The following is a 24,139-nucleotide window of genomic DNA, read 5'->3' on the forward strand; positions in this document are numbered from 1 at the left end:
TTGTAGCCATAGATATTTAATGTTTGCTAAGTTGCCTCCCTTACTTGCAGTGGCAAGCAGGTGCCCTTTGCTGCTCAAGTGTTCCTATCCACATCACGGGGCAAAGCATTTGCAGGCAAAGTGAGGGCACTGCAAGGCAAAGGCACCTCACCATCCCCTGAGGGGACATCACAGCTAGGAACAGACAGACAAACATTACACTACAAGCCAGCAGAATGCAACAGTTTGATTCATGGAAAAATTTCACTATTACCATCTCTCTAGTGGTGAGGAAGAACCAGTGGTGGGGTAGTATGAGATGGGAAGCAACTACTTTTACACAATAATGATAAATGATTCTGTTCTATGTTTTAAACTCTTGATATTTACATGCAAACAATGCAATAATGATTATATAAATAACAGGCAAAGGATATGAAATAGATGTAAGTGGTTGCTGAGGGAAGAAACACTGATTACTGAATAAAGATTTTGCCACCCAAAGCAACTTGATCTTTGACTGTCAGAATTTACTGCAATATTCAGCAACAGCAATAATCTCAAGAACTCAGGGGGAAAAATAGGATTTTCTCTTTCTCCCCACATAATTACATTAAAATATGTAATTTCAATAATAAGGAGGACTGCTTCCAGTTTCTGATGCTTAGAGCTTTTGTGTCTTCAGTTCTTACCTGTAACAGTAAATCAATTCTTTAAAAAATACTTAAAATCAGACAGTAAGGGTCTTAAACACCTACTTGCCATTCAGTGACCATTTATCACATTTCAGTTATAACTATAAAATGGAAATTGAGAGAGTAACCAAAACCGTAAGTCATATTAAAAGCATGTAGGAAGCACCTTTTAAAGCCTAGGGCCAGACAAGTCCACCCCTGTCAAACATGATGTGGTTTTAATAATCCTGACAAGCAGATAACTACAGCTAACTATCCAGTTTATGAGGGACACACTGAAAGGAGACATGTTGCTGTTCAAAATACATGACAATATAAGGAGAGTAATTGAACATGCCCACAAGCTGGCTTCTGAACTGTGACTAATATCAACTTGTACCACACAGGAGGACTCTGACGTTCAAAAGCTGAGAGAAAGTGTTGTAATTCCTATTTTGATATCAGCACACGATAAATGCTGGAGCAAATTTATAATGGGTGGAGAAGGAATGTATGCCCCACCCTCACACTACCAACACATTTTTCATATATTCTGCATTACACTCCCATAGCAGTGCAGGAACATTTACTTGCTAAAGATTACGAGACAGGTTTCCAACCAACACCAAACAATAAGCAGTTATGGATTAAAAAAAAATAAAAAGCAGCTGTATTGTATTTCATTCTGAAAATATACAATCTAAACTGGAAAGATTCAAAAGAGATTTTTAATATTTCCTGTAAACACATACCCAAGGACTTAATTAATATACTACAATGAAGATTCTTTTTAATGGACTGTCACTGGGAAGTAAATTTGGTGTATTTGCTGCAATCCCCACTCTGAATGAGGAGGCTTTACCTCCTGTCAGGAAGCTTGTTAAGGGGGCTGCAGTGCTCTGAGCACACTCCCAGTACAACAGCTGCACTGAGGTACAGAGGATATTCAGCAGCTCTGCCATGAAACAGGAAACGCACAAACCAGGAGCTAGTTTGAAGAAGGGTGAGGCTGGACACAATACAAACAAACCCTCCTATCCTGACTCATTATTTCCAAGGAACTCCAATGCATTCAAATCATTTTAACTTTCCTTTATCAATAAAAATATCTAACTTCTGCACAATTAACTGTTACTAACAATGTTGCATCTAGAACAAAGAGATTCTCTGTAAGCCAACAAGTCTAAAAACAGCAGATGAAATGGGAGCACTTGGATTTAAATATGCTGATGAAGAAATGTGGGTATTTTGGGATGGGCTCTTCAGGGAGGGAGATAAATTGGTTATTGAATGTGTGCTTTCTGTTAATATGTACAGTCAAGTAAAGTTAGTTTGTTCAAATTTTTACAGGTTTCATGTTTCCCACTCTTTCAAAATCCCACACAAAATATCTTCTGTCACTCAACCAAAAGGACAGCATGTTACTCTTGCAGAAAGGGAAAGAAATTGAATTGCTGGGAAAACACTTATCTAGATACTTAGCAGTTGAACAGAATAAAACCAAAAATATCTCTATGCTGCAATGTGTGTTGCCTTATGTGGCTTATGGGACTTGATGAAGAACAGGGAGTCAGTGAAGGAGTAAAGAGAAAGAAGTGGCATGGCAAAAAGCAGAAAACTAGGAAAATGGTATCAACAATTCCGTGATTATAAGCAAGGTTCAACTATATTTGGCATGTATAGAGATAAAAGACATGGGAGCACAATGAGATCAACCTGAATGAGCATTTTAGCTGCATATCTACAGAGCAAGGGCTGTTTCAGAAACTGCATGCTAAAGGCATTCATAAGATTCTCCCAGATTATGCCGACTTCAGTAGCATACCCAGTGCCAGCATCCAGTGAGATTCAGAGTAACACCAGGGTTACTCTGACCACAGAGATGGACACAAAAGGGGCCAGTGTATGAGGGAGATGATGGGTCACCACACTAACATAAGCAAGGCAACAATAACTAATCATTTGTAAGAGATCAAGCAGTACAAGATAACATTGTCTACTATTGTTAAAAAGAAAATTAGTGAGCTTGCTGGTAATTATATCAGTGGAGTGGAAAACAGAATAGAGGAGAGAAGCTCTAAACAATAGCTGCAAACATAACAGGTGGTAAAAACATTTCAATGTGAGTGGGAAGAAAATACAGGAAGGGATGCTGAAACAAGATGGAGTGGCTCAGGCAAACATAAAAGTGGTTAGAAGGTTCAGTACGTGTAACAAACCAGGCACACCATGGGTCTGGCAAGGGAAAAAAGGGAAAGACACCATATCCTCCAGAAGAAATTGCAAAAACTCAGGGCCAACAAAAGGAGGAGGAAAGATCCAATTGCACATTCACAAAGTCATCTGGAATTGTAGGCAACTGAACTCATGCACCGTTATAAACTGTTGAGCTAGAAATAAACAAGTAATGGAAGAAACCAAAGAAAAGTAATTTTCTCTAAAATCAGTCTGGATTTCTGTAGAAAGCATTGATCATTAGAAAAATATTGCACTAAAAGAGAGGCAGGGAACAACCATATTCAGAAAAATTTCTGTGAATAAACACTTATCTTTTTGTTTACTTGTTTGGTAGTGTGGGGGGGTTTAGTATAACGCTTTTTTCACCCAAGTTGCACACAAAATTTTTAGGAATGTATTTTTTTTCTATTAAAAAAACCTTAGATGAACCTAGACTTTTATACTGTTATCTTTCATAATAAGAGTAGAAAAGTTTCAGCTTTTCCTCTTTATCACTGATTCTGTCCAAGTCTGCTATGAAAATAGCTACTTTCGCACTCAAGTACAGGCCCAGCTCTTTCCCCAGTCCACCTACACAATATACTTCGTTAACACCAAGTAAGGTGACAAGTGTCACTCATATTATAAAATATTACACTTGGAAATGTATGTAAAAAGCATAGTGTAGTAGTTATTTATAGAATTTCAATTTATTGCAATGTTAGTTAACATCAGTAATTCAAATAGAGTGTGACATTTTATTGTCTATTTCCACCTACTCCTACCAAAAATAAACTCTGTGAGTACCTTATGTAAAAGAATTAATTAATGATTCCAACTCTAGAAAGTCTTTTTAAAGACTTATAAATTGTAAATTTTGAGCATTTTTTCTTTTGCAAGATATTAAAAAAATACCACTACCAAATGCAAGTTGAAGACATCATTACTGTCGGTCAGTACAGAAATTCATTACATCTGAGGCAACAGTGAGTTGTTGCTTTACCTATTACGTTAAATAATAGCATTAATACTTTACATTCTAATATAATTTTAGACTGTTTTTTTTTCTTTGAAGAACAAGAAACCATTTGCTGGTAAAACAATTATTAAATAAAGGAAACCAAATAAAGTCATGGAAATCTGAGTCCCAGAGGCCCTGACAAACAATGTATGAACAATTTAATCAGAAAAATAATTCTGTAGGATATTACCCTGTGAAGATTCCTATTAGTTTTAATGTACCACCCACTATTTTCCAATGTCATATTTATAACGAAGAGTGAGCTGGGTGGGATTCAAAAGTGAATGCACACATACATCTGGAGAGTCCATGTATGGCAGAGAAATTGGCTCTCTGTGCTTCAATTTGTCTTAAAATAGATATTCAAAACAGGTCAGCTGAGCTGTAACTGCCTATCTCACTATACTGAATGTAAAAAGAATCTCAGGAAAATGACTTTGGTATCAAAAAACACATGGCAGAAAAATAAAAAGCCAATCGAGAAGCAGGCATCTCTTTTAATATGTCATCTGCTTCAGGTTTTTGGAAAAGCTCTGTTTTCTACTATAATTTGTCTGTGCCTTTTGTCTGCTACCACAATTATAATACCTTTCTCTGTCAAGGGTAAATGCCAATACTATTTTAAACCCAGTGAACATTCCAGTATCTAAGGCCAAAGGCTGTGTCTTCCACTGCATCTCTCAAATCTTCTCCTCTCTCAAATACCTGAACTCCAAGAAGCAAAAGGAAGCTAAACCCTATAAAATTCTATGAACCCTGAGACTGCTGTTCACCTGAGAGGCAGAGACAGGACTGACAGCACTGCCCTTCAGCAAGTAAAAACTAATACTTTAATTTAAAAAATAACAGCAATTTTAAAAAATGGAAAAAGCATTATGCCTTACCTGCTGGAGAGATTATTTCCCTATCAGACATTAAACCCTTCTTTCTCTTAGGGAAGAACTTCCCAAATACTTCAAGCAGACTGCCAGCACATACTCCAGCTGACTCTGCAGATCTCGGCTTATGGAAGAAATATCCTGGGCAGGGGCTCAGCACTGACAGGAAAACCTGTAAGCCCAGAATCCAACCAACCACTACTGCGCACCTGAGGCCCTCATCCCACAAGGTATTTAAATGTTTGCCCAACACCTGTTGCTTATTCCATTACCATGGAACTCCCACAGTTCCTCCAGTGCAGCACACAGCTTAAGACAAAATGGATAAGCAGATCAGCTCTTAGCTCAGACATTCAGGCACACCACCCTTCCATATGACACTTTGACCAGACAGGAAAAAAGATCATAAAAATGAACAACCGAAAAAAAAGAAATGCTACCTGTGGGAGCTTTAACCCGGGGAAAGCTACAGCTTCTATGGACCATACAACTGGTCTGTTTCTTAAGCTTCTAAAAGCAGGCCAACTCAGGCTGTTACATCATGCAGATTAATCAGATGCTACACTATTTACTAGGGTTAAACTGATAGGATAAAGGTTACATAATGGATTCAATCCAACTTAAAGTGGTCAGATCTCTCAAATAAATATGCACCTCTTTCTTTGAACACCTGGACAGAAGTAATCAATTAAACATAATAGAAGTTCAAGACTAACAAGCTTCTGAAACTGCATTCAGTTCTGAAATGGAGGCACATGACACTCAAAAGAACCATAAAAAAACATTCTAATTTTGTCACACTTATCTTGATGCTTCACATTCCCCTTTGGTATTGTAGAGCACTACCAAAGAAATATCTCTGTGTATTACATATGTACATTATCCCCTGGGCCTACGCTCCTTCCTGCTTTCTGTGCTTTGCTTCACTGTGATCTTGGACTTGCCTTGTTTAAGCTAAGCTCTCCAGCCAGAATAAAATTCATGTAAAACTTCTGCATTCCCAAAGGCTGCATCTTGCTTCAGAGTGCCATCGAAAAGGGATCTTGATTTTTTTTCTTGCTGCAGAGAATACAGTTTTAGCAATTCCTTACCCTTTCTTGTGTGCCTTCTATCAGAAGCCTGATGAAAACGTTCGGTGTCCTGATGCAGAAATAATCACCCTAGCAAACATTACATAAAAATTGCAAATAGCACAAAAGATAATGATTGCCAGAGTTTGTAATTCTTCCAATTCAAAAACTTAACCTGCTCACTTCTAAAAATCCATATTTTTAATGTCTTTCACAGACAAATAACCAGAGAGAAAACATGGACTACCTACTAACACATCAAATATATACATATTACAGGATATTGCTAACGCAGAAAAAACCACAGACTTCAAACTTGAACCAATAATCAATATTACCATCAGTATATTTAAAATCACCTCAATTATTGTAGATACAGTTAGCTTTTCGAATATTCTTTCCCCTGCCCAAAGGCAGCTCATACACAGCATACGTTGCTCTGCCACTCCCTTCAGAGAGGAAAAAGCTATACAGCAGTCTCTTGCAGCACACTCACAAGAGATGCCGAGGTGCAAAAGGGGTACAGGCATCTCTGCTACACCTGGGTGTTGCCTTTTTCTGAGTATTTCCTTTTAAAAACCATTGAATAATGATGCTCCGATCTTACAAGCTCCGAATTCTGCAACAAGAGACTAGAAAGAAATATTTACCGTCCGTGCATTCTTCATAATACCAGTCCAGTTCATAATAATCTGCTTCAATAAATTTCTGCATAGTCAGTATCCTTCAGTGACATGCAGGAGATTTCACTTCGCTGCTAAGGTCAAGTGAAATGCAGCCAAGCCTTCCTGCCTTTGCAAAATGCCAGAGCACAAGGCAGCTCACGGGAAGCTGAAAATGAGCTGCACATCTTCACTGAGGCCACAACTAAAATAAAAGAGAGGGGGGGTGTGGAGGGTGTATTTGGAAGGAAAAAAAAAAAAAAGAAAAAGGATGCAGAAAGGAAGCAGATAGATGCCCTGGCGGCTCCTCTAATAAAGAAGCTCTGCACAGGAGCCTTGGATGGGTGTTAACAAAATCCTCCTATCAAAAGGCTGATGCGCTGACGTTGGGGACACACACCACCGCCCGGCTGCTTCTAACTCATTCCTTTCCTCCCCACTCTCCACATCTCTTTCAGGCTAATGTGTTGCCATGGAGACGAGCTGGCTCCAAAAGCGATGCAGAGATGAAGAAAAAGCATTTTGCTGCTTCTGGCTTTACAGGCTAGAAGGAGTCCTCCATACTGGAAACAAAAATCGTTGCTAAGAAAGATGATACAACCCATTGCTACCGCTCACAGAACAACAGCATCACACTGCTGCAATTCACTGGGGACATGTGGTACATTAATAATGAAAATCTAGTCCATTACTACTGTCCTCCACACAGGTTGATAAAACCTGACTTCCCCATGGAAAATTAAACTATGTTACTGCTTTGTTACACTATTCTGGTCTAATGTAATAGAACTCTTTCTGCACCCTGATGTTGAGAAATGCCAAATGAAAAAAAAGAATCAGCAAAATCAGGACAGCAATAAATTTCTCCTTGCAAAAAAAAAAGCTAGTCTGTTCCTACTTTTTGCCCTCTCCATGAACCACTTCCCCCTCCCTTTTTTTTCCCCCAAGCATCCAAGTTTCATAGCTGAAGACAGGAGGTTTGGCCAATTTTTCACTACTCTATTCCTAAAAATGCTGAAGGTCATCATCCAGAATAACATGTTTGTGTTCAGTATTTTGAAAATGGAAGAAAATACTTTTGCAGCCCCCAATAAAATTGTGTTTAAGCTATTAGGAGAGAACCTGTCTGAGGAACAGATGGCATTAAATCATCAAACACCACAATACAAAATCATGTCTGAATATGTGCAGGTACAGATACCAAGTGGACTGACATCCATTTTGTTCATAACCAGCACATAGTCTTCACCCAGTTCTCCCCCTCTTTTAGGAAATGCTAATTCTTTGCAAACACCAGTAGAAGCACTGGGACAGATTAAGTTGTGACTTAATATATCCCAGTAGATTAAGGTAGGAGGCCGTATTGAGTCAGACCAGGGAAGTCTTTGGTGTCAGTCTAGCCAAAGACTCCATCCACAAGAATAGTCATGAGCAGGCAATAGAGAACTGTCCAACATTTCCCACAACTGCCCTCCCAACCTCTAATTTCTTCATCTTCAGAGACAGCCTGAGACAGATACAGCTACTTTTAGCAATTCTTGAATGACTTACCCTCTCTTGAGCTCACATACATTTTTATCATTTCCAACATTCTCTTGCAAAGAGTTACATCTACTGCTCATTATATACAAACCCCATACCTTTTGCTTTGTAACTTGCATTTACTAACCTAATTTGAAGCTCCTAGCTGTGGAAATCTGAATGCTCAGTCCATCTCTCCTTTTCAATCACTCATGATTCTGCAGGTATTTATTAATTCATCCTCACTCATGTATCTTCTAGGTTGTTACCACTTATTCTACTCCCCAACTGGTACCACTTTGCTTTACTGTAACAGAAATAGGTAGGGCCTAGTCAAGCTATGCAGAGGAAAATGCTTCAGTTTCTTGACCATATCAGTATTCAACTTTCCTGGTATAAGAAATTATCACTGCAGTAGCTTTGAGTCCTACAGAGTTTCAGTTATGCATACACACAAGGAAAAAGCTTTACATGTTATTAAATGCAATTAAGGCTACACTGTTAAAATAATGGCAGAGAAAAAGAAAGGTTCCTATGGCAACATCAACTCAATTGCCCTGCATATAATCTATTTGTTCCACTTGTATTATTTTTGTCCAAAAGGTGATTTCAGTCTGGTTAATGTTATTAAATAAGCATTTAAAATAGAAAGAATTAACACTGGCTACCACCTTAAATTGCTGCAGGGACAATCTCCTTTTTTTATTTGCTGATATTTTAAACAAAGGAAATCTTCAACACGCTAGAATTTTCTTCTCTCTGTCCTTCCCACAGCACACACTCCATTTCAATGAGAACGGATAAAAATAGTTCAAGGTAGGGGCTTAGGGCTTTTTGTTATTTTGTTTTATTGATTTTTTTTTTAGAGATCTGATTGGAAACGTACTGGTATAATTCAGAAAGGCATTACTTTTCTGTGGAGAAAATCACTTGTGTGGCCAAATGATTTTAGAACTCCTCAAGAGACTTGAAATATGGAATAAGTGTATTATCTCCCCAGCATGAATTCAGAAACCCTGGGCAGATGAAATACTATATATCCACGTATCCACTCCCAAGCATCTCTTCAATTACATGAGGAATTGTATTCTATAAAGCTGGAAGGGTTGTCAAGTTGAATGGGAATTTGTGACCAAGCTGACAAAGCAGCTGCACACTTTCAACAAAGCAGCTGCAGAACCTACTTTTAACCTTTGCAGCCCTACTTTTCCTTCCTACAGGGGTGAATCATTTTATAGTAAACTTATTAGAACAGTACATTTTTCAGGTGGACTGATTCTACAAACTTTGAACCTCTGTGTATTCCAATCTCCATATTGCAACACTACTTTTGGTTGGGGTATTACTGTGTTACTCACCTAAAAGTTCATATACAATGGGGCTGAAAAAATATTTAGGGTAGTAAGTCTGTGACTATAAGGAAGCTGCACTTTCCTATTCCAAATCTAAATATAGTTATTCACATTTGTTTAGCATTCCCTTTCAGATGCTACATTGTGTTTTATTTTTTAATGTTTACTTCTAACTAAACAAACCCCTCCCTTTATCTGTGCTCCATAGGGCAAAGCATACAGATTGATAAAGAATTCTTGTAGCCATCTGAGAACATTCCTTCAGTTTGTGGTTACAAAGGGGTTTCATTAGCAAGAAAAGATGGCTTGAAAAGCTCAAGAGCCCTCTCCTTCCTTTTTGCTGAAATAAGTCCATGCTGTAGGTCAACATCAAACTGATGTGCCTAAATTACCCAGGTTATAAACACCACACAAATCCATCCCTTTGTTTGAAGAGAATTTTTGACAAAGGTACTTTCATCTACCCCAGCAGCACACTCAAGACTGTAGTGCACTGTGCTGCTAAGGGGCAAAGCAACAGCAAGTCATCTCTGCTGACAAATAAAGTCTTAAAAGAATGTCATTACATAGCATGCCACTATAAATCCTGTGTTTTCATGCTTAGTCATTCTCAGCTTTTTTCTCCAAACCTTTTACAGTTCTGCAAGGATGCTTTTTGAAACTGAACACTGGAGTTGGATGGAGTATTTCCAAGAAAGCTGCAATGGATTACCTCTCATTTGATTACCTCTGGGTCACATTTCTTCTCTTGGCTACAGGCTCAGGATGGTTCAGATAATTAAACACCATATCACATCATCATCTTCTACAGTCACCAGTACAGTCACCACCACTCAGGATAAAGTTGCCTATCCCATTAACATCATCTGGAGTCCTTTTTTATCAGAGCAGTAGCTATACAGGCCACCACTATGAAATGCATATTAATCACAGTCAAGGTTTGCCACAATACTTTGCAAACTGACAAAGCAGGCATATTTTAAAAGCCCAACTGATTTTCAAGGAGGGGCTGTCACACTTATTTCTAAACTGGAATCATTTACTGAAGTGAAGAGTAACTGGTGTTCTCACCTTCTAAAAGAACACTGAATAGGAGTCATCCTGTAACTACACATTTATTAAGGACAAACAACTCTGCAACTCAGGACAGTGATCTCTTCCAGTGTAGTCTTTCACTTAGCAAGAAGTCTTGCTTTACTTGGAAAGAGTAGAACCCAGAGTAAAATCTAGAGCACTGAGGGCATTATTACCAGCAGCTTTCAGAACTGGTATTTGGAAAAATGGATGCTTCAGATTTGACTGACTCTTCTTCATCAAACCAGGATGACGATCCAGGGCTTCAAAATCGTACAAGTGTTTCCTCCAGATGGGACAGAGCTCATGGCTTCACACCCTAAGAGCACACTAACCTCACCTGATACAAGAAAAAGACTCTTCTAATGCAGCAGAGGGTCAAAATGCTCTCTCACTGAAACAGAATTATTTAACATGAGACAGGGGCAGTTGGATGAAATTAAAGTACTTAATGACAAAAAGCTATTTTCCACATGAAAGGATTATTTCTCCCTTCCCCCAGATAATTACTGAAGAGCACTATTTTTGCATTTGTATCAAATCAAAATTGATGTCTTCAGCAACCTTCCTGCAAAACCAGCTGTGTAGTTCAATTAAGGTATCAGTGAGCACACTTAAACACTGTAAGACCATAATAGCAAGAGCCAGACATTTAAGCAAATGCACCCCTATCAACAATTCAGAAAATTGAGAATGAAGCTTTAAAGAAACAAAATTTGCAAACTGTTCACCAGCTGGAAATAATGTACATTACTATCTCCTCCTTTTTTTTTTGTTATATATTTCATGGAGACAGCAAAAACATTTGTAAAATGAAGTTGAGCTTAATACCATGCTCGATTAGCTAGACAAAAATATTACAGCTGCATGGTTATGACCTATTTTTCTAACAAGTCAAAAAACCCACTGAGAGACATGATTACAGCTTCCTGGGAGAGGGAAGGAATGCATTACACTGAAGGAATATAGAAAAAGGGAGCCCAGAATGGGACCAGCACTCCAGGCATGGCCTGATCAGCTTTGAGTACAACTCCCTCAAACCGCTGGCACCACTCTTCCTGATACAGCTCAGGATGCCATCAGTCTGCTTTTCAGCAGAGGCATACTTCTGGCTCATGTCCACCTTGGTGTCCCCACCAGGACGCCCCAGGTCCTTTTCTGCAAGGTTGCATTCCAACAGCTGGACCCCAGCATCTACTGGTGCATATACTACAACATGGGGTTGTTCCTCCCAGCTGCAGGACTTTGCACTCTGCTGAACAGCACAAGGCTGCTCTTGACTCATGGCTCCAGACTGTCAAGGTCCCTCTGAATGGGAGCACAATCCTTTGGTGTCTCAGCCACGCCTAGATACTGCGTATGTCTCACCCTCCCTGATGCTGCACAGCCTGCTGACTTCCTCTCAACTTCTTCACCTGGTGACAGCTTTTCCACAGCAGCACACCTCCTGCATGAAAAGAGGCCCTCTCTCTCTGCCTCAGGATAGGGAGCAGCTCTGAGCACTTCCAGCAACCTGACTGTTGCAGTCCCAACTGGCCTTCCCAATCTGAAGCTCTGTCTGGGTTAAAGCCTCTGCTCTGAGGGACAGGTACTCCAAAACCTGGAGAATGCACCCTGTGACACACTGCCACCACATCTGAAGACTTAGGTTATTCTGAACTCAGATGAAGATCCCTTCTTTGCACCATTCCAGAGAAACTACTACATCTGTTGGCTGGGTCTGACCATCCCTAATGAGCAGCAGCTCCAAAGAAGGCGAGGGATACCCTTGGGTGAAGAGCAGCTGACAGCTCCTCAGAAGCCACTAGGACTTCCTGAGGCCCACATGCCTGGGGCTCACCTTACATGCAGCAGCGGGCTCCCTGTTTCTCAGAGAGTTCCCAGATGGGCCCTAAGCCTCCCTAAGTGGCCAAGGAAAAACTCAGACTGCTGTGCCTGCTCACTGCCTCTGGTAGCTACACAGAGAGCTGTGCTACACAGAACGCTGTGCTCTAGGCCTGGCTCTCACACAGATCTCCCCACAGCCCTCAGCTAAAAGTGAGCTTGATTGCCCCTCATCTGGGGGCAGGGAGATGGAATGTTATTTTGCTGTATCATACCTTCATTCAGGCTTACATAAACAACAGCCTGCCTGAATGAAACTGATGAATGAGATGACACTGAATTTATGTGATTATGCTTTAGGATAAGATCAGTTTTATTTAATTCATTTGGCAAAAACTGGCTCGGTCTTCCATCTGAAGGAAATAATAACAAAGATGTGCTTTGGAGTTCCCGTATGTAAAAGAACAGTTTCAGGCCTAATAGTATTCAGTTCCTCCCAATTGCCTTCTTACCCAATGGAAAACTAAATTTTAAGAACTAATTCTCTAATTATCTATCCTGTGTTACAGCTTAAATCCCCACAAAAAGCACTGAATAAGTTAAAATGTTTGGATATTTGTTCATTTTTCTACCAGTATCTTCAAAAATTAATTAAAAATGAGAGCTAAGTAGCCTTATGCCCACCCTCTTGTGTTATGTGGCCCACGAGATTCTTATTGATTCTGAGCCTTTCTGGTTGTGAATTGGACTTAGGATCTCAAAGAAGCCACAGGAAGGCAGAAAAATCTGCTCTAACAAGCCACAACAGTATCCCTAAGGGTCGTCGCTGGTTCTTCTGCTACATGGATCAACACTGTGAAATTCATCACATTTCCACCAACAGGTTAAAAACCACCATCAATCTCAACATGCAAACAACTGCAAGGAAATTTTCATAAGTCATTGAAAAAACCAAACTTTCGAAGAGACAAGCTACAGTAGCTGCGAACACCCACATCGAGGTTTTTGAAACAAACTAAACAGGTAAAAGAGGAATAGCTTAATTGCAGCACTGAAAATTGTGCAAGCAGTCACACCCTGGAACACTCTCTAAAGTGGTGGTGGCACAATTCACAGAACCTTTCTGCCAACTTACAGAAAACAGGTTTTTTACTTTCATAGTTTATTGTGCCATAAACCAATGTTTGCAATCAATGCAATAATTTTGAAACATGCAAATTTATTAAGTTCTTGCACTCTCATGTATAGATGGAGCCTGTGACTTGTTCACAGTAACTGAACAAGGGTAAAGTCAGATGTCAGTTGCCATGGTATCAGTCTCAGGCTAGACATAAATTTGCTTAAACTTCCTGAACTACTATCTATACACAAGTGTCTGACTGTAAGAAGTAAGAAATATATATTTCTTTATTGAAAATCTCTTTGTTTGCTTCCTCTTTTTTAAGCAGTTATTTCCTAATAAAAGCAGAAACACTGTGGCAGCAATTATACTCAGTTTTGGGTTTTTTTTTTTATTCAAGCCAGTTGATTGGAAGAAATCTACAACCACAGCAACATGGTAAAGTTGCAATCATTATTCTTGAAAGCTAAAAGCTAAGTAAAATTGTTAAGTATTTACAGTTTCAGGCAGCTATGCTATCCAATTTCTCTGTTGTTCACAGCTTTCTTTTCAGAGAGTAATAGAAGGGTTTGGTTTGAAAGGGAACTTTAGAAGTCATCTAGTTCCAAACACCTTGCCATAGGCAGGGAACCTTCAGCTACACTGGGTTGCTCAAAGCCTCATTCAACCTCACCTTGACAATTTCTAGGGATGGGACATCCACAAATTCTTTGGGCAAGCTGTTCCAGTGCCTCACCACCCTCACAGTAAAGAATTTCTTCCATATAACTAATTTAAACTGACACTCTATCAGTTTAAAGTCATCATTCTTTGTCCTATCACTGCAGGGCCTGCTTAAAAGTCTCTCTCTTGCTTTCCTGTATCCCCCTTTAGGTACTGAAAGTACAGAAGTCGCCCCAAAGCCTTCTCTTCTCCACACTGAACAACTCCAACCCTGTTGGCCTGTCTTCAGAGCAGAGGTGCTCCAGCCCTCTGATCATCTTCGTGTCCCTGTGAACGAGCTCCAACAGGTCCATGTCCTTCTTACATAGGAGGCCCCAGAGCTGGACACCTACTCCAGGTGGGAGTCTCATAAGGACAGAGTTCGTGGGGACAACTACCTCTCTTGACCTTGACCTCCCTGTACCTGCTCACCACATTTCTTTCGAGGCAGCCCAGGATACATTTGACTCTCTTAGCTACAAGTGTACATTCCTGGATCAGGTTGAGCTGTCAACCAACACTCCCAAGTCCTTTCCTCAGGGCTGCTCTCAATTCATCCTCTGCACAGGTTGTACTTTGTATCCATTCCCAGCAGTCACACACCTACCATGATCTCAGTTGGTAGAAGGATGCTGCCATGGGGATTTTTGATTTCCTTGTCCCAGTAGCAAAACATTTTCCCATGGTTATTGCAACAGTCCACCCACACAGACAAATATTACTTGTGAGACAGGCCTAATCAGGTTAACTAAAGACCTTGGAAACCTTATGTTTCAAAATATTTATTTAAGCCAGCTTCTGCCATCACTGTAACAGCACTAATAGGCTGCTACAAAACCAGCAGTAGTACACTTGATTCCACAGATCAGCTTCAGCTTGTCTCCCCACCCTTCCCACTATTTTTGTGTGATTGGGGATAGGTGGAAAGCATATGTAAGTTTTTTACTAAAATACTTTGAGCCCTTAATTGAAGCATGAACATCAGAAACTCAGTTCTTCATATTATTCATGGTTTTCTTTACTAGCTATGCTCCTTACAAAGAGATTGTTCAATTGCTTCAAAATGCAGTGAAGCCCAGGTTTGTGCTGAGCCCTGTAACTCATCTCTCCTGAAGCTCTACAGTTCCTCAGTAGGTCTACCTAAATCTAGTGACTACTACAACCCATGTAAATCCACTGCTATTGCTTTACCATAGCAGTCATGGAGATGAATCACAGAAGTCTTCTCTAACTGCACATCTAAGTCAACATCCACAGTGGTAGAAACCAGAGACATAAGTCCATTCACCATGATAAAGTAGCTACAGGCTCAAACAAAGGAATGAATAACAACAAAGGTCACAACTGTACACATGTTCCCTCTAGGCACAAATATTTTTTGTCTGATAGTATGAATATGAACAGAACAAAGAATGAAGGGACAAACCATCTCAACCAAATGGTCAGAGTTTGGTTCTTCAAAAGGCTTTTCTAGAAGCTTAAGTTTCAGCAAAATGATTTCATATCATTCTGTGATGCTGGCACATAATGCCACCAGACAACTGTGCAATGTGTCAGAGAATATAGTCAAAAAAAGTGGATATGGAAAGAGGTCTAAGCTTTCTAAACTGCACAGATACAGAGACTTCAGTCTTTTTGACAGAGATCACAAGCAAAAAGAAGTATTTCAGTTTCTCCAGTACTTGATAATATGGAAAGGTGCATGCACAAATCACAAATGCAATGGCTGTTCTTGATTAAATGCTCCCTTAATTTTCTGTCTACCACAATCTTGGAGACCAAAGCAGTAAATCACAAACAGTTCTCGTGCTTTCCACAGTTTTCAAAGAATTGCACAGATACTTCAAAGAAGGTAACAAAAATAGCACTATTTTATTTGTTTCTCAGAACAATTTCTGAGTTTTTGACTTACGGAAGTATTTCAAGGTCTCTTCTATTTGCTCAGTTGTTAAGTCGATATTCGCATCAGGGGAAATGAGAGGTGTGTGAAGCCAGTCGTCGTGGTCATAACCGTAGATTGTATCTGCTCTTAACTTATAATGAGGCAGCTGCTCTTCCAAGAGACTGATGATTTCAACTTCAGGAAGATTGGTACTATTGCACACATCTGTTAAGGGAAAGGGAACAATCTGTATTAGTTACCTTGAGTACTATACATACAAGCTTTCAAAAACTTCAGTTTGTTTTGATATCAACAAGTTTTGCTGCATGTAAAGAATAGCTGAATACGAATAAGTTTGGAAGATATGCCTGGAACACACTATCCCAAAATATCATATTTACTAGTAATAAAAGGGCATGCTGTCTTAGTGACAAAAAGCCTCACCTCTAGAAGCAGGGACATTTATTGAAGACTAAGTGGGGTAGGGTGGGGAATAGAGAGACTGTTTCAACTGGAGTATGAAGAAAGCATTAGTGCACAGAGGAATGTACATTTTTTATGTTCTATTTCACAGATCATTTTTAGCTTGTAAGCCTTACATATCTCCTTAACTTGATCTTGGACTACAATTTAGTACCACTTTATTTTTTTGCCTTTGCTGCTAGCAGATTTCTCTCAAGAAACAGAAATCCAGGACTGAAATAGCAAACTGTCACAGTTCACACCTAAGACATACTGGTAAGGATGATTACAGGAACTTCCAGGGCACCTTTTGACACTATCTTGACTTGCATTCTGTGCTGTGGCCCCTCATGCTCACAAACATATCAAGTTTGCACACAGTTCTAAAAATGGATACTAACATCCAACAACAACGGCAAAAATGTTACAAATTAAATTAGAGCTTTAAATTTAGGCCAAGAGGTAGCTGAGAAGTTTTAACACAAAAAAGCCCAATTCAAGGTAGAAACTTTTTTACCTTGAGGACGATCAAATAGGGGCACAGGGAGACTAGAATTCAAGTAAACAATGTCATGAGCATTTACTCTAGAAGACCTGCCTTTAGTGGCAGTCAGAATAGATTATCTCCTGAGGCACCTTCATATTGTATTATATTGTACTGAAGAATTTAGAGAGTGTGTCAACACCCAAAACAGTCACGATACTTCTAAATAAATGTTTAATTACCATATACTATTAAATACAATGTCATGCTAAATATTTATTAAGAAACTGACAAACCCATGTTATGTTTTCAGTAAATACGTAGTGCACAAATCTGCGCATTTTCCATTTCCACACCAGTACAAAGAGAAAACACCACCATCCAGCACAACCCCTACCCTCACACACAAAGTAAGGAAGAGCTATCTAAGGTTTTTTTGGAAGAGCAATACACCAGAGCTCCCACTTTAACCAGTGTCATAGCTCTTGCAACTCTTGCTGAGACTTACTCCAGAGAAAACAGCAAAGACTGTCAAGGCCTGAGTGCTGCCATGTACCTTTACACTGCCATGACCAGGCTCATCATGGTCCCCAGCCAGCACATTTTGCCAGGAGCCCCAGGTACACCCCAGCCCCTGGTCCTGCCCTGTGCGGTGCTGTGAGCAGGCCTGTGCCCAGCTCTGCTCCCTGCTGACACTGACTCATTGTCCAGGCTTCCTGCATTGCTGGCATTTGTCTGATGATCGACCCCTGGAGAGTCAATTTGAGCCGTTGCTGCCAGCACCTTTGTTCTGCTGGGGAACAAAGGGACTGGGCTGTGCCAACAAGGACTGTGCCCTTCCCATCCTGTCAGCTGCCTGTAAGGCAGCCCTGCTCTTGCTGCTTCCTGATGAAGGCACTAATTTTTGTAAGAGAAACGTATTCTTGCTGGATTGAGGTAGACCTGCAATTCCACCGTAACTTAGTGGAGCTCACCTCTGTCAAAGAAGGGGAGGAAGGAGACAATGGAGAAGTAACACGTACTTCTCTATACATCATTAATTACCTGTTTTTTACCTTTCTAAGCCAGAAATTACATTGCCAAAAGCATCCCAAGCACTAAAAATTGCAAGAACATTACTATTCTGTCAGACAACAGGGCAGACAATACCAAGATGAACTCATACTGTCAATCTCCTGCCTACATACTTCACAAAACCCTGATAACTAGAACTATAACCCACTTGGGAAAGTTGCATTGTACTTTATGGTTCAAGGAGTCTGCTATTACCTATCAGGAGCTATTCTCCTCTGCCTTCATCCACACTGCTCTGCTAGCTGTTGTGCATATGTGAGTGTCTTCCAAGCCTCCCTGCAGTTAGATGCCCACATGTGCATCTGTTTTTATAGAGCTCTGTGCAACGCGAGAATCAGCCTGCACACATCATTTTAAGAGGTCCTTGCAACCTTCTCAGAGGGATTACTGCTTTACACAGAGAAACAAGATCTGCTCCCCATGATTTGAAAGATGACAGCCAGCCTGTAAATACAGACTTTCTTTTTCCCTGGCTATCTTTTTAATGGTTGACAGCATCATCTCAGTGCCTGCAACCATCTGAGTGCACAAAGACAACTGATCTTCTGAAAAACACCTGCTGACATCTACTAGACAATCAAAAATCTCTCTGTGTACATGTACACATAAAATAATTTTCTTCTATACATCGATCTCTGGATTACCTAATTGCTCTCAATCTCAAGAAAATAGATAATAATTTTTTCATTGGGGTTATTTTGGAAGAGTTTTCCTGGTCGAAATGTTAGTTTTTCTCTTCAGAAAAATGCAAGAATCTACACAGCCCAAGATGATGGTCTTGGGAACAAAGATATAAAAACTTTGAAAAATTCAAACTTTTAGTGTTTTTCTCTTTTTTATTAGGATTCCAAAAGAAACACACTTTATAGGTGAGATGAGATAGTTTCAGTTGTACAGATAAGTAAACTGGCTTGTTTTATCCCAAAAACTAGTGAAAACTGAATGTAAAGGAAGCGACCAACAAAATGCGAGGAGAAAAAAAGACCCCTCATTCATGCACACACAGAAAAAAAACCCATACAGCTTTATTATGGAAAAGAAATCCACTAGAATGTGAAGGCCAGGCAGTAAAGAAATAAGAATTATCATGGAAAACAAGTCAACGAAGAAAATTCTTCTTCTTTACCATATAATAAATCCTGAGCATTTCTAAGCAATTCAAAAGGCTAATAACCGGAAAAGATGTTAATGAGTAATTGGCAAGGCAACTTTTTATGACACTGTTCTGATGCTATTGCCATTAACTTCTACTGCAAGTTTAAAATCTGTGTACCAGCAGGAAATACGAACAGGCTCTGATGCAATTGCCTATTTAGAAAAACAGAGCACCATAATTACACTTGTTCGTGACTAAACATTAGTTCACCACTTAAATCATGGCAATATTCTCAGTGCTACAGTTACACAATCTCTCTCCCCTTTACTTTTCCTCCCTTTTCTGAGATGCACATATTTGTATTGATAAGATATGTAGATTAACACTATCCCCCATCCTCAAACACCAGGTATATTTTTAATAAGACCCTGATTGTGCTTCCACAGAGATTTTTAAATTATTTCTGATTAGAACTGCAAAGATAAACAATTAAGTAACTTCTCTAGTAAGAACACCCAAGAAGTCATCTGTGATTGTGAATTATGATTAAGTTAACTGATATCCAAGAGATATAAAAGCACTTCCTCTTCTACTAGGTGGTACCTCCATTTTGTTGAGAAAAATGTAACACTTTACACTTAAAACAATTAACTCATAATTCATTTTAAAATTATACAACAAAATACAGCTGAACCATATCCTTTTGAGTTGCTGTTATGGATTCTGGGGTTTTTAATCTAAGCAATTTTCAACTTTCAGTTTTCTGGAAAACACATGTAGCAAACAAATTCCTACAAGCAGATCAAAACCAACTTAAATAGTTAAGTTCTGAACTCATGATTCTTAGTGAAGCATGGATCATTACAGATTCTGCTTATGCTCTTGTAACTCTATAGCTTTCATAGCAATAATTAAACATTTTAAAAATTAATAAATTTCACTATTTTTCATACTATTTTTGAAAGTAACATGTTCTACTGCTTTAATTTCTTCTTCACTTAAATGTATGAACACCCCACCTCACTTATTTGTTGCTTGCAAATTTGTATTTCTCCATGCCCTGTTCCTCAGGAAATGAAGAAGGTGCTCAGTCTGCTTTGCAGTAATTTTTGACAACATTCCTCCTCGTGCTGTTTTCTAAATGAGATTAAAACAAATGTTTTCAAAGACTTTTGTCCTGCTTAATTTCTTGTTATAGTTTCTAATCTTCTCTTTCCATAAAGAAGATGCAAAACAAGGGGAACACTCCAGCTGAGCTCTCTTCTGCAGATTTCTTCCCATTTCAGTATCCTTTGGGTAGTTTTTAATGGATTACCTACTAACATGTTTCATGTCTTTTCATACAATGACATTCGACTGGCTGGTGTGTCTTTCCCATTCTGGACATACTAAACCTCTACCCCATGCCTCTCAAGACAGCCACTCAAGTTTCACTGGTTATTTCAGCTTGCTTAAAGGAAGCAAGGAAGCATTTCTTTAAAGGAAGTTTTATTATGCTTGCTGATTTAGGTACCTTTGACTATTTCATCAGTTCTCTTTCTTCTAGGCACATCTCTAGCCATACTAAATACTCTAAATACAGTAAACTAACTCTTCACTGTGGAAACTGAAGTGAGGGTGGGAGGATGGTTTCTTCCTTCCCCTCCTTTTTTTTTTTTATTTTTCACATGCAGAGAAAGAAGGAATTTGCAGGACAACCATGTTCATATGAGGATAAGAGTACACTTGCTTATTTTCAGATGCACACTTCCATCTTTCCTCTGCTGACAAGTGAGCAAGGAGTTGATCATAGAGAAAATGGAGTGAAAAGTCTAAAACAATGGGAGCTGACTGTACGGAGACAGCACAACTCCTCAAAGAATGCCTTCCCCCACTGCATATGACAACACAGAGATCACAAGGTGTTGTGTAGGGTGGTCACCCACTGTCCTTTGCATCCTGCACTCATACATTAGGTCACTTCCCCTAAAGAGTTACATACATACTTAGCTGCCAGCATTACTTGGATGGATGGAACTGTGCCAGCATCTCACAAACAAGCAAGTCAGCCTCAGTCAAACTAACTTCAAGTCCAGCTAAGTTCAACAGGAACCACAGGTAGACAGCTTTGAAAATCTCATTTCTATTAACATGGTCATGTAAAATCATCTCACCTGTCAAACTCTATTCCCTACAAGGATTTTGGGTTTCACCTGTTTATGGTTATAGAGGGTATCTTACTGTAGGAAAGAAAAACCTAGTGACTGATAAAGAAGGAGCACTTGCTCAATTTCAGGATAAGCTTCACATTAGAACTAATGATACATTCAGAGAATGAAGCTAGAACAATGAGAAGGGACAAGGGCGTGGGGAGTGTGGTGGCCAACAAAGAACACCCCAAAACATACAGAAAACACGAAGAGAAAAGGAGCTATATAAACCTCAGAGCCTGGTGTCTGCAGGAGCCTTTACAAACACAATGCAAACAGCTTATCAGTACAGTCCTAACAAAGAGCATGAAAGATAGTTTCTGCCTTGCCTGCATTCTGGTTCAAACCATCCCTATCTTCATGTTTTTACTGCTTTGCTTGTGAGCAGAGCTCCCCTCCCAAGGTTAAAAGCATTCCCAGGTCCCCAGAGAACCTGCCGGCAGGACAAACTGCCACCTGCCGGCAGGACTGCCTTAGTACCCGAATCCCCAAATCCTACAGGACATTGTGCCAGCCAGTTTCCTGCTTTCAGCCCACTCCTATAAGTGGAAAAAACAATCACTCACAAACCCAGCCCTGCCAGGAACCATGCTCAGGGCTCTTATCGAGGAGTGTGCCAGAACACACAAGCCATGACAGAACAGACCACAAGAAAACCACCCAGAGACAGTATCATTCCCAGAGCACAGTGCCCCAGAGTTGCAGTCCTGATGGAAGCCAACACCTTGCAAACAGCACTAAGGGGCTGTGCTGCCCAGAAATGCCTCCTCTGAGCAAAGGGAAACAACTGCTGAACAAAAGTAGTGTGTGCAGCAAAACAACTCCACTCTGGGTGTGACCTAAGGGAAGTGCTGGGCTGCTTGGCAACCTTCAAAACACAAGCTTTGGTCATCGGGTTGTATCACATGCCTACCCCGAGTATCTTCCAGGAAACTCCCCCACATCAAACCCCAGCAACTGGTGCTCAGCCTATAGCCAAAAAGGGGCAGCCTAAATATCCTCTCCTTCTTAAAAACAAACAAAGCAAACAAACAAAAGAAAAAAAACAAAATATGCCTCAGTAGCACTCTCAGGCAAATCTTGCACTTCTTGTAAAAGAAATAAAACATCATAACTTGTCCCTACCTTTTGAGGCAGCTGAGGAAACAGAAGTAGATACAAGCACAGTAACAAAAAGAGACAAGAGAAACAAGGAAACTCTGAAGAAAGCTGGAAGAATAAAGAAATCTACTACGTTACTTCACTTTGTGGGAGCACATACTCCTCTCTTTGGTTTTCAGTCCTATCCTATTTCACACACACATATTATACTCACCCTTGACACTTAGCTCTCTCAGAGGTTTTTAAGTTCCTGTTTTAAATCTTTGAGAATGAACAGTCAATAAATAACAATTCCAAAAAACAAAAAGCACACAATACCTGCATAGGGTCACTTCTAGTGCTGGCTCCATACTAGTTAAGTAAAAGTAAGGTTCTCTGCAGACAAGGGCTACAGCATGGAGGCTAAAGTCCAGCCACATGTAACACAAGAAATCGAAGCTCGTCAGGTTGAGGCTATTCCATGCCAAATACCAGAAGATTTTGACTGCTAATTTTGCTCCCTGTGACACTGAGATTAGCCACCCAATCTATGGTGGGTCAACAAGGAGACAGGAGGCCATGACTACATTAGCATTCTCCTTTTCCAGAAGACCTACAAGTCTAACCATATTCCATTGATGGAAGCAAGGATGGTCTCTCTCTAAATGTGTTTCCAGCAGTTATTTCCTGGCTGCTTGTAACAGCCCAATAGGCTCATCTTCCCCATGCTTTCTGTCCATTGAGACAGTGATGGAATGAACTCATCTTTAACACTACAAAGAGATCCACATAAAAATGAAAAGCAGAACAGTTCTACCACAAAATTAGGCCTACCTATGCTACTGAAGAGGAAAACATGGCCTGTAGTCATCCATTATTTGAGTTCTGTAGGCCCACAAAGACCCAGTCATTATGTATTGACTGAGGTCTACAGTTACAAGTTTTTCTTCAGTATATACATGTAATACAGTTACAAGTTTTTCTTCTTTGTATATACATGTAATTGTTAAATAATGCTCAAGAAAAACTTGAGCAATAGGCAAAACCCCAGGACTTACCATATTCCTATTCAATGTCAGTTCTAGGATGCTCAGAATCTACTGAAACGGTACCGAAGTCTTTCAAATAATACTGCTGAACTCAGGACATAGGTTTCAATGTAAAGCAAGTAGTTAGCCTCTCAGGCAAAGGGAAAAAAAAAATCCAATTCACTGATTTGTCCAAAGGAAAAGATAGCCTTAGCATCCTTACATATCTGTAGTCTCACTACTGTCTGCAAAGCCAAACATCTGGAAGAAAAGCCCTTCAACATGAAAGCTGTCCCATACCTCAAACTCAGACTCCTCAAACAGCCATAGCAGCTCCTGTAACTTGACTGGTGCGGTATGACATGATTTGAAATTGCAAATTCTGGCACACCTTTAACCAAAGTTGTTTAAGCAGCGGTTCTTCTGCCTCTGAACATGGAAAAAACTGCACAAAGTCCTGGCTTCCACAAGAAAAGAAAAGATTCCATGCCAACCTCTTTTTGGCTTGGCCAAACACACCAGGTAAAGACTAGGAGAAAGCTGAGAATGTCAAAGCTAATGAAGATGAAAGTCCACAGTTCCAATGTGAGGAATGTCATTGTTTACCAGGCTGAAGTCTCCCTGCTTTGGTTCCATCCTACATACACATTCCTGCTACAAATAAAACCTGAGACAGATTTGGTGGTTTGGTCCATTAAAGTATCAGGACCCTACAGAACACAATGTCATAAATTTAAATGAACTTTTCTT

General features: G+C 39.8%; 1 protein-coding gene across 5 annotated transcripts in view; it reads right to left on the reverse strand.

The window, feature by feature from the left end:
- Nucleotides 1-24,139, reverse strand: part of TRAK1 (trafficking kinesin protein 1) — a 126,351-nt gene that overhangs the window by 49,028 nt on the left and 53,184 nt on the right. For 3 of the 5 annotated variants that reach the window (XM_054274294.1, XM_054274293.1, XM_054274297.1), the window contains exon 3: nucleotides 16,007-16,201. Coding sequence is in view for 2 of the 5 variants with exons in the window: in XM_054274296.1 (XP_054130271.1) it covers nucleotides 6,490-6,553 (64 nt within the window). In the remaining 3 variants the exon portion in view is untranslated. Of the gene's footprint in view, nucleotides 1-6,489; nucleotides 6,813-16,006; nucleotides 16,202-24,139 lie in introns of those variants that run through there. The other 2 variants (XM_054274296.1, XM_054274300.1) reach the window with 2 other exon arrangements.

The sequence above is a fragment of the Melozone crissalis genome, unplaced genomic scaffold, assembly GCF_028551555.1.
Source record: "Melozone crissalis strain CALT ecotype California unplaced genomic scaffold, PUWL_Pcris_2 ptg000016l_1, whole genome shotgun sequence".
In the NCBI taxonomy this organism is placed as follows: Eukaryota; Metazoa; Chordata; class Aves; order Passeriformes; family Passerellidae; genus Melozone; species Melozone crissalis.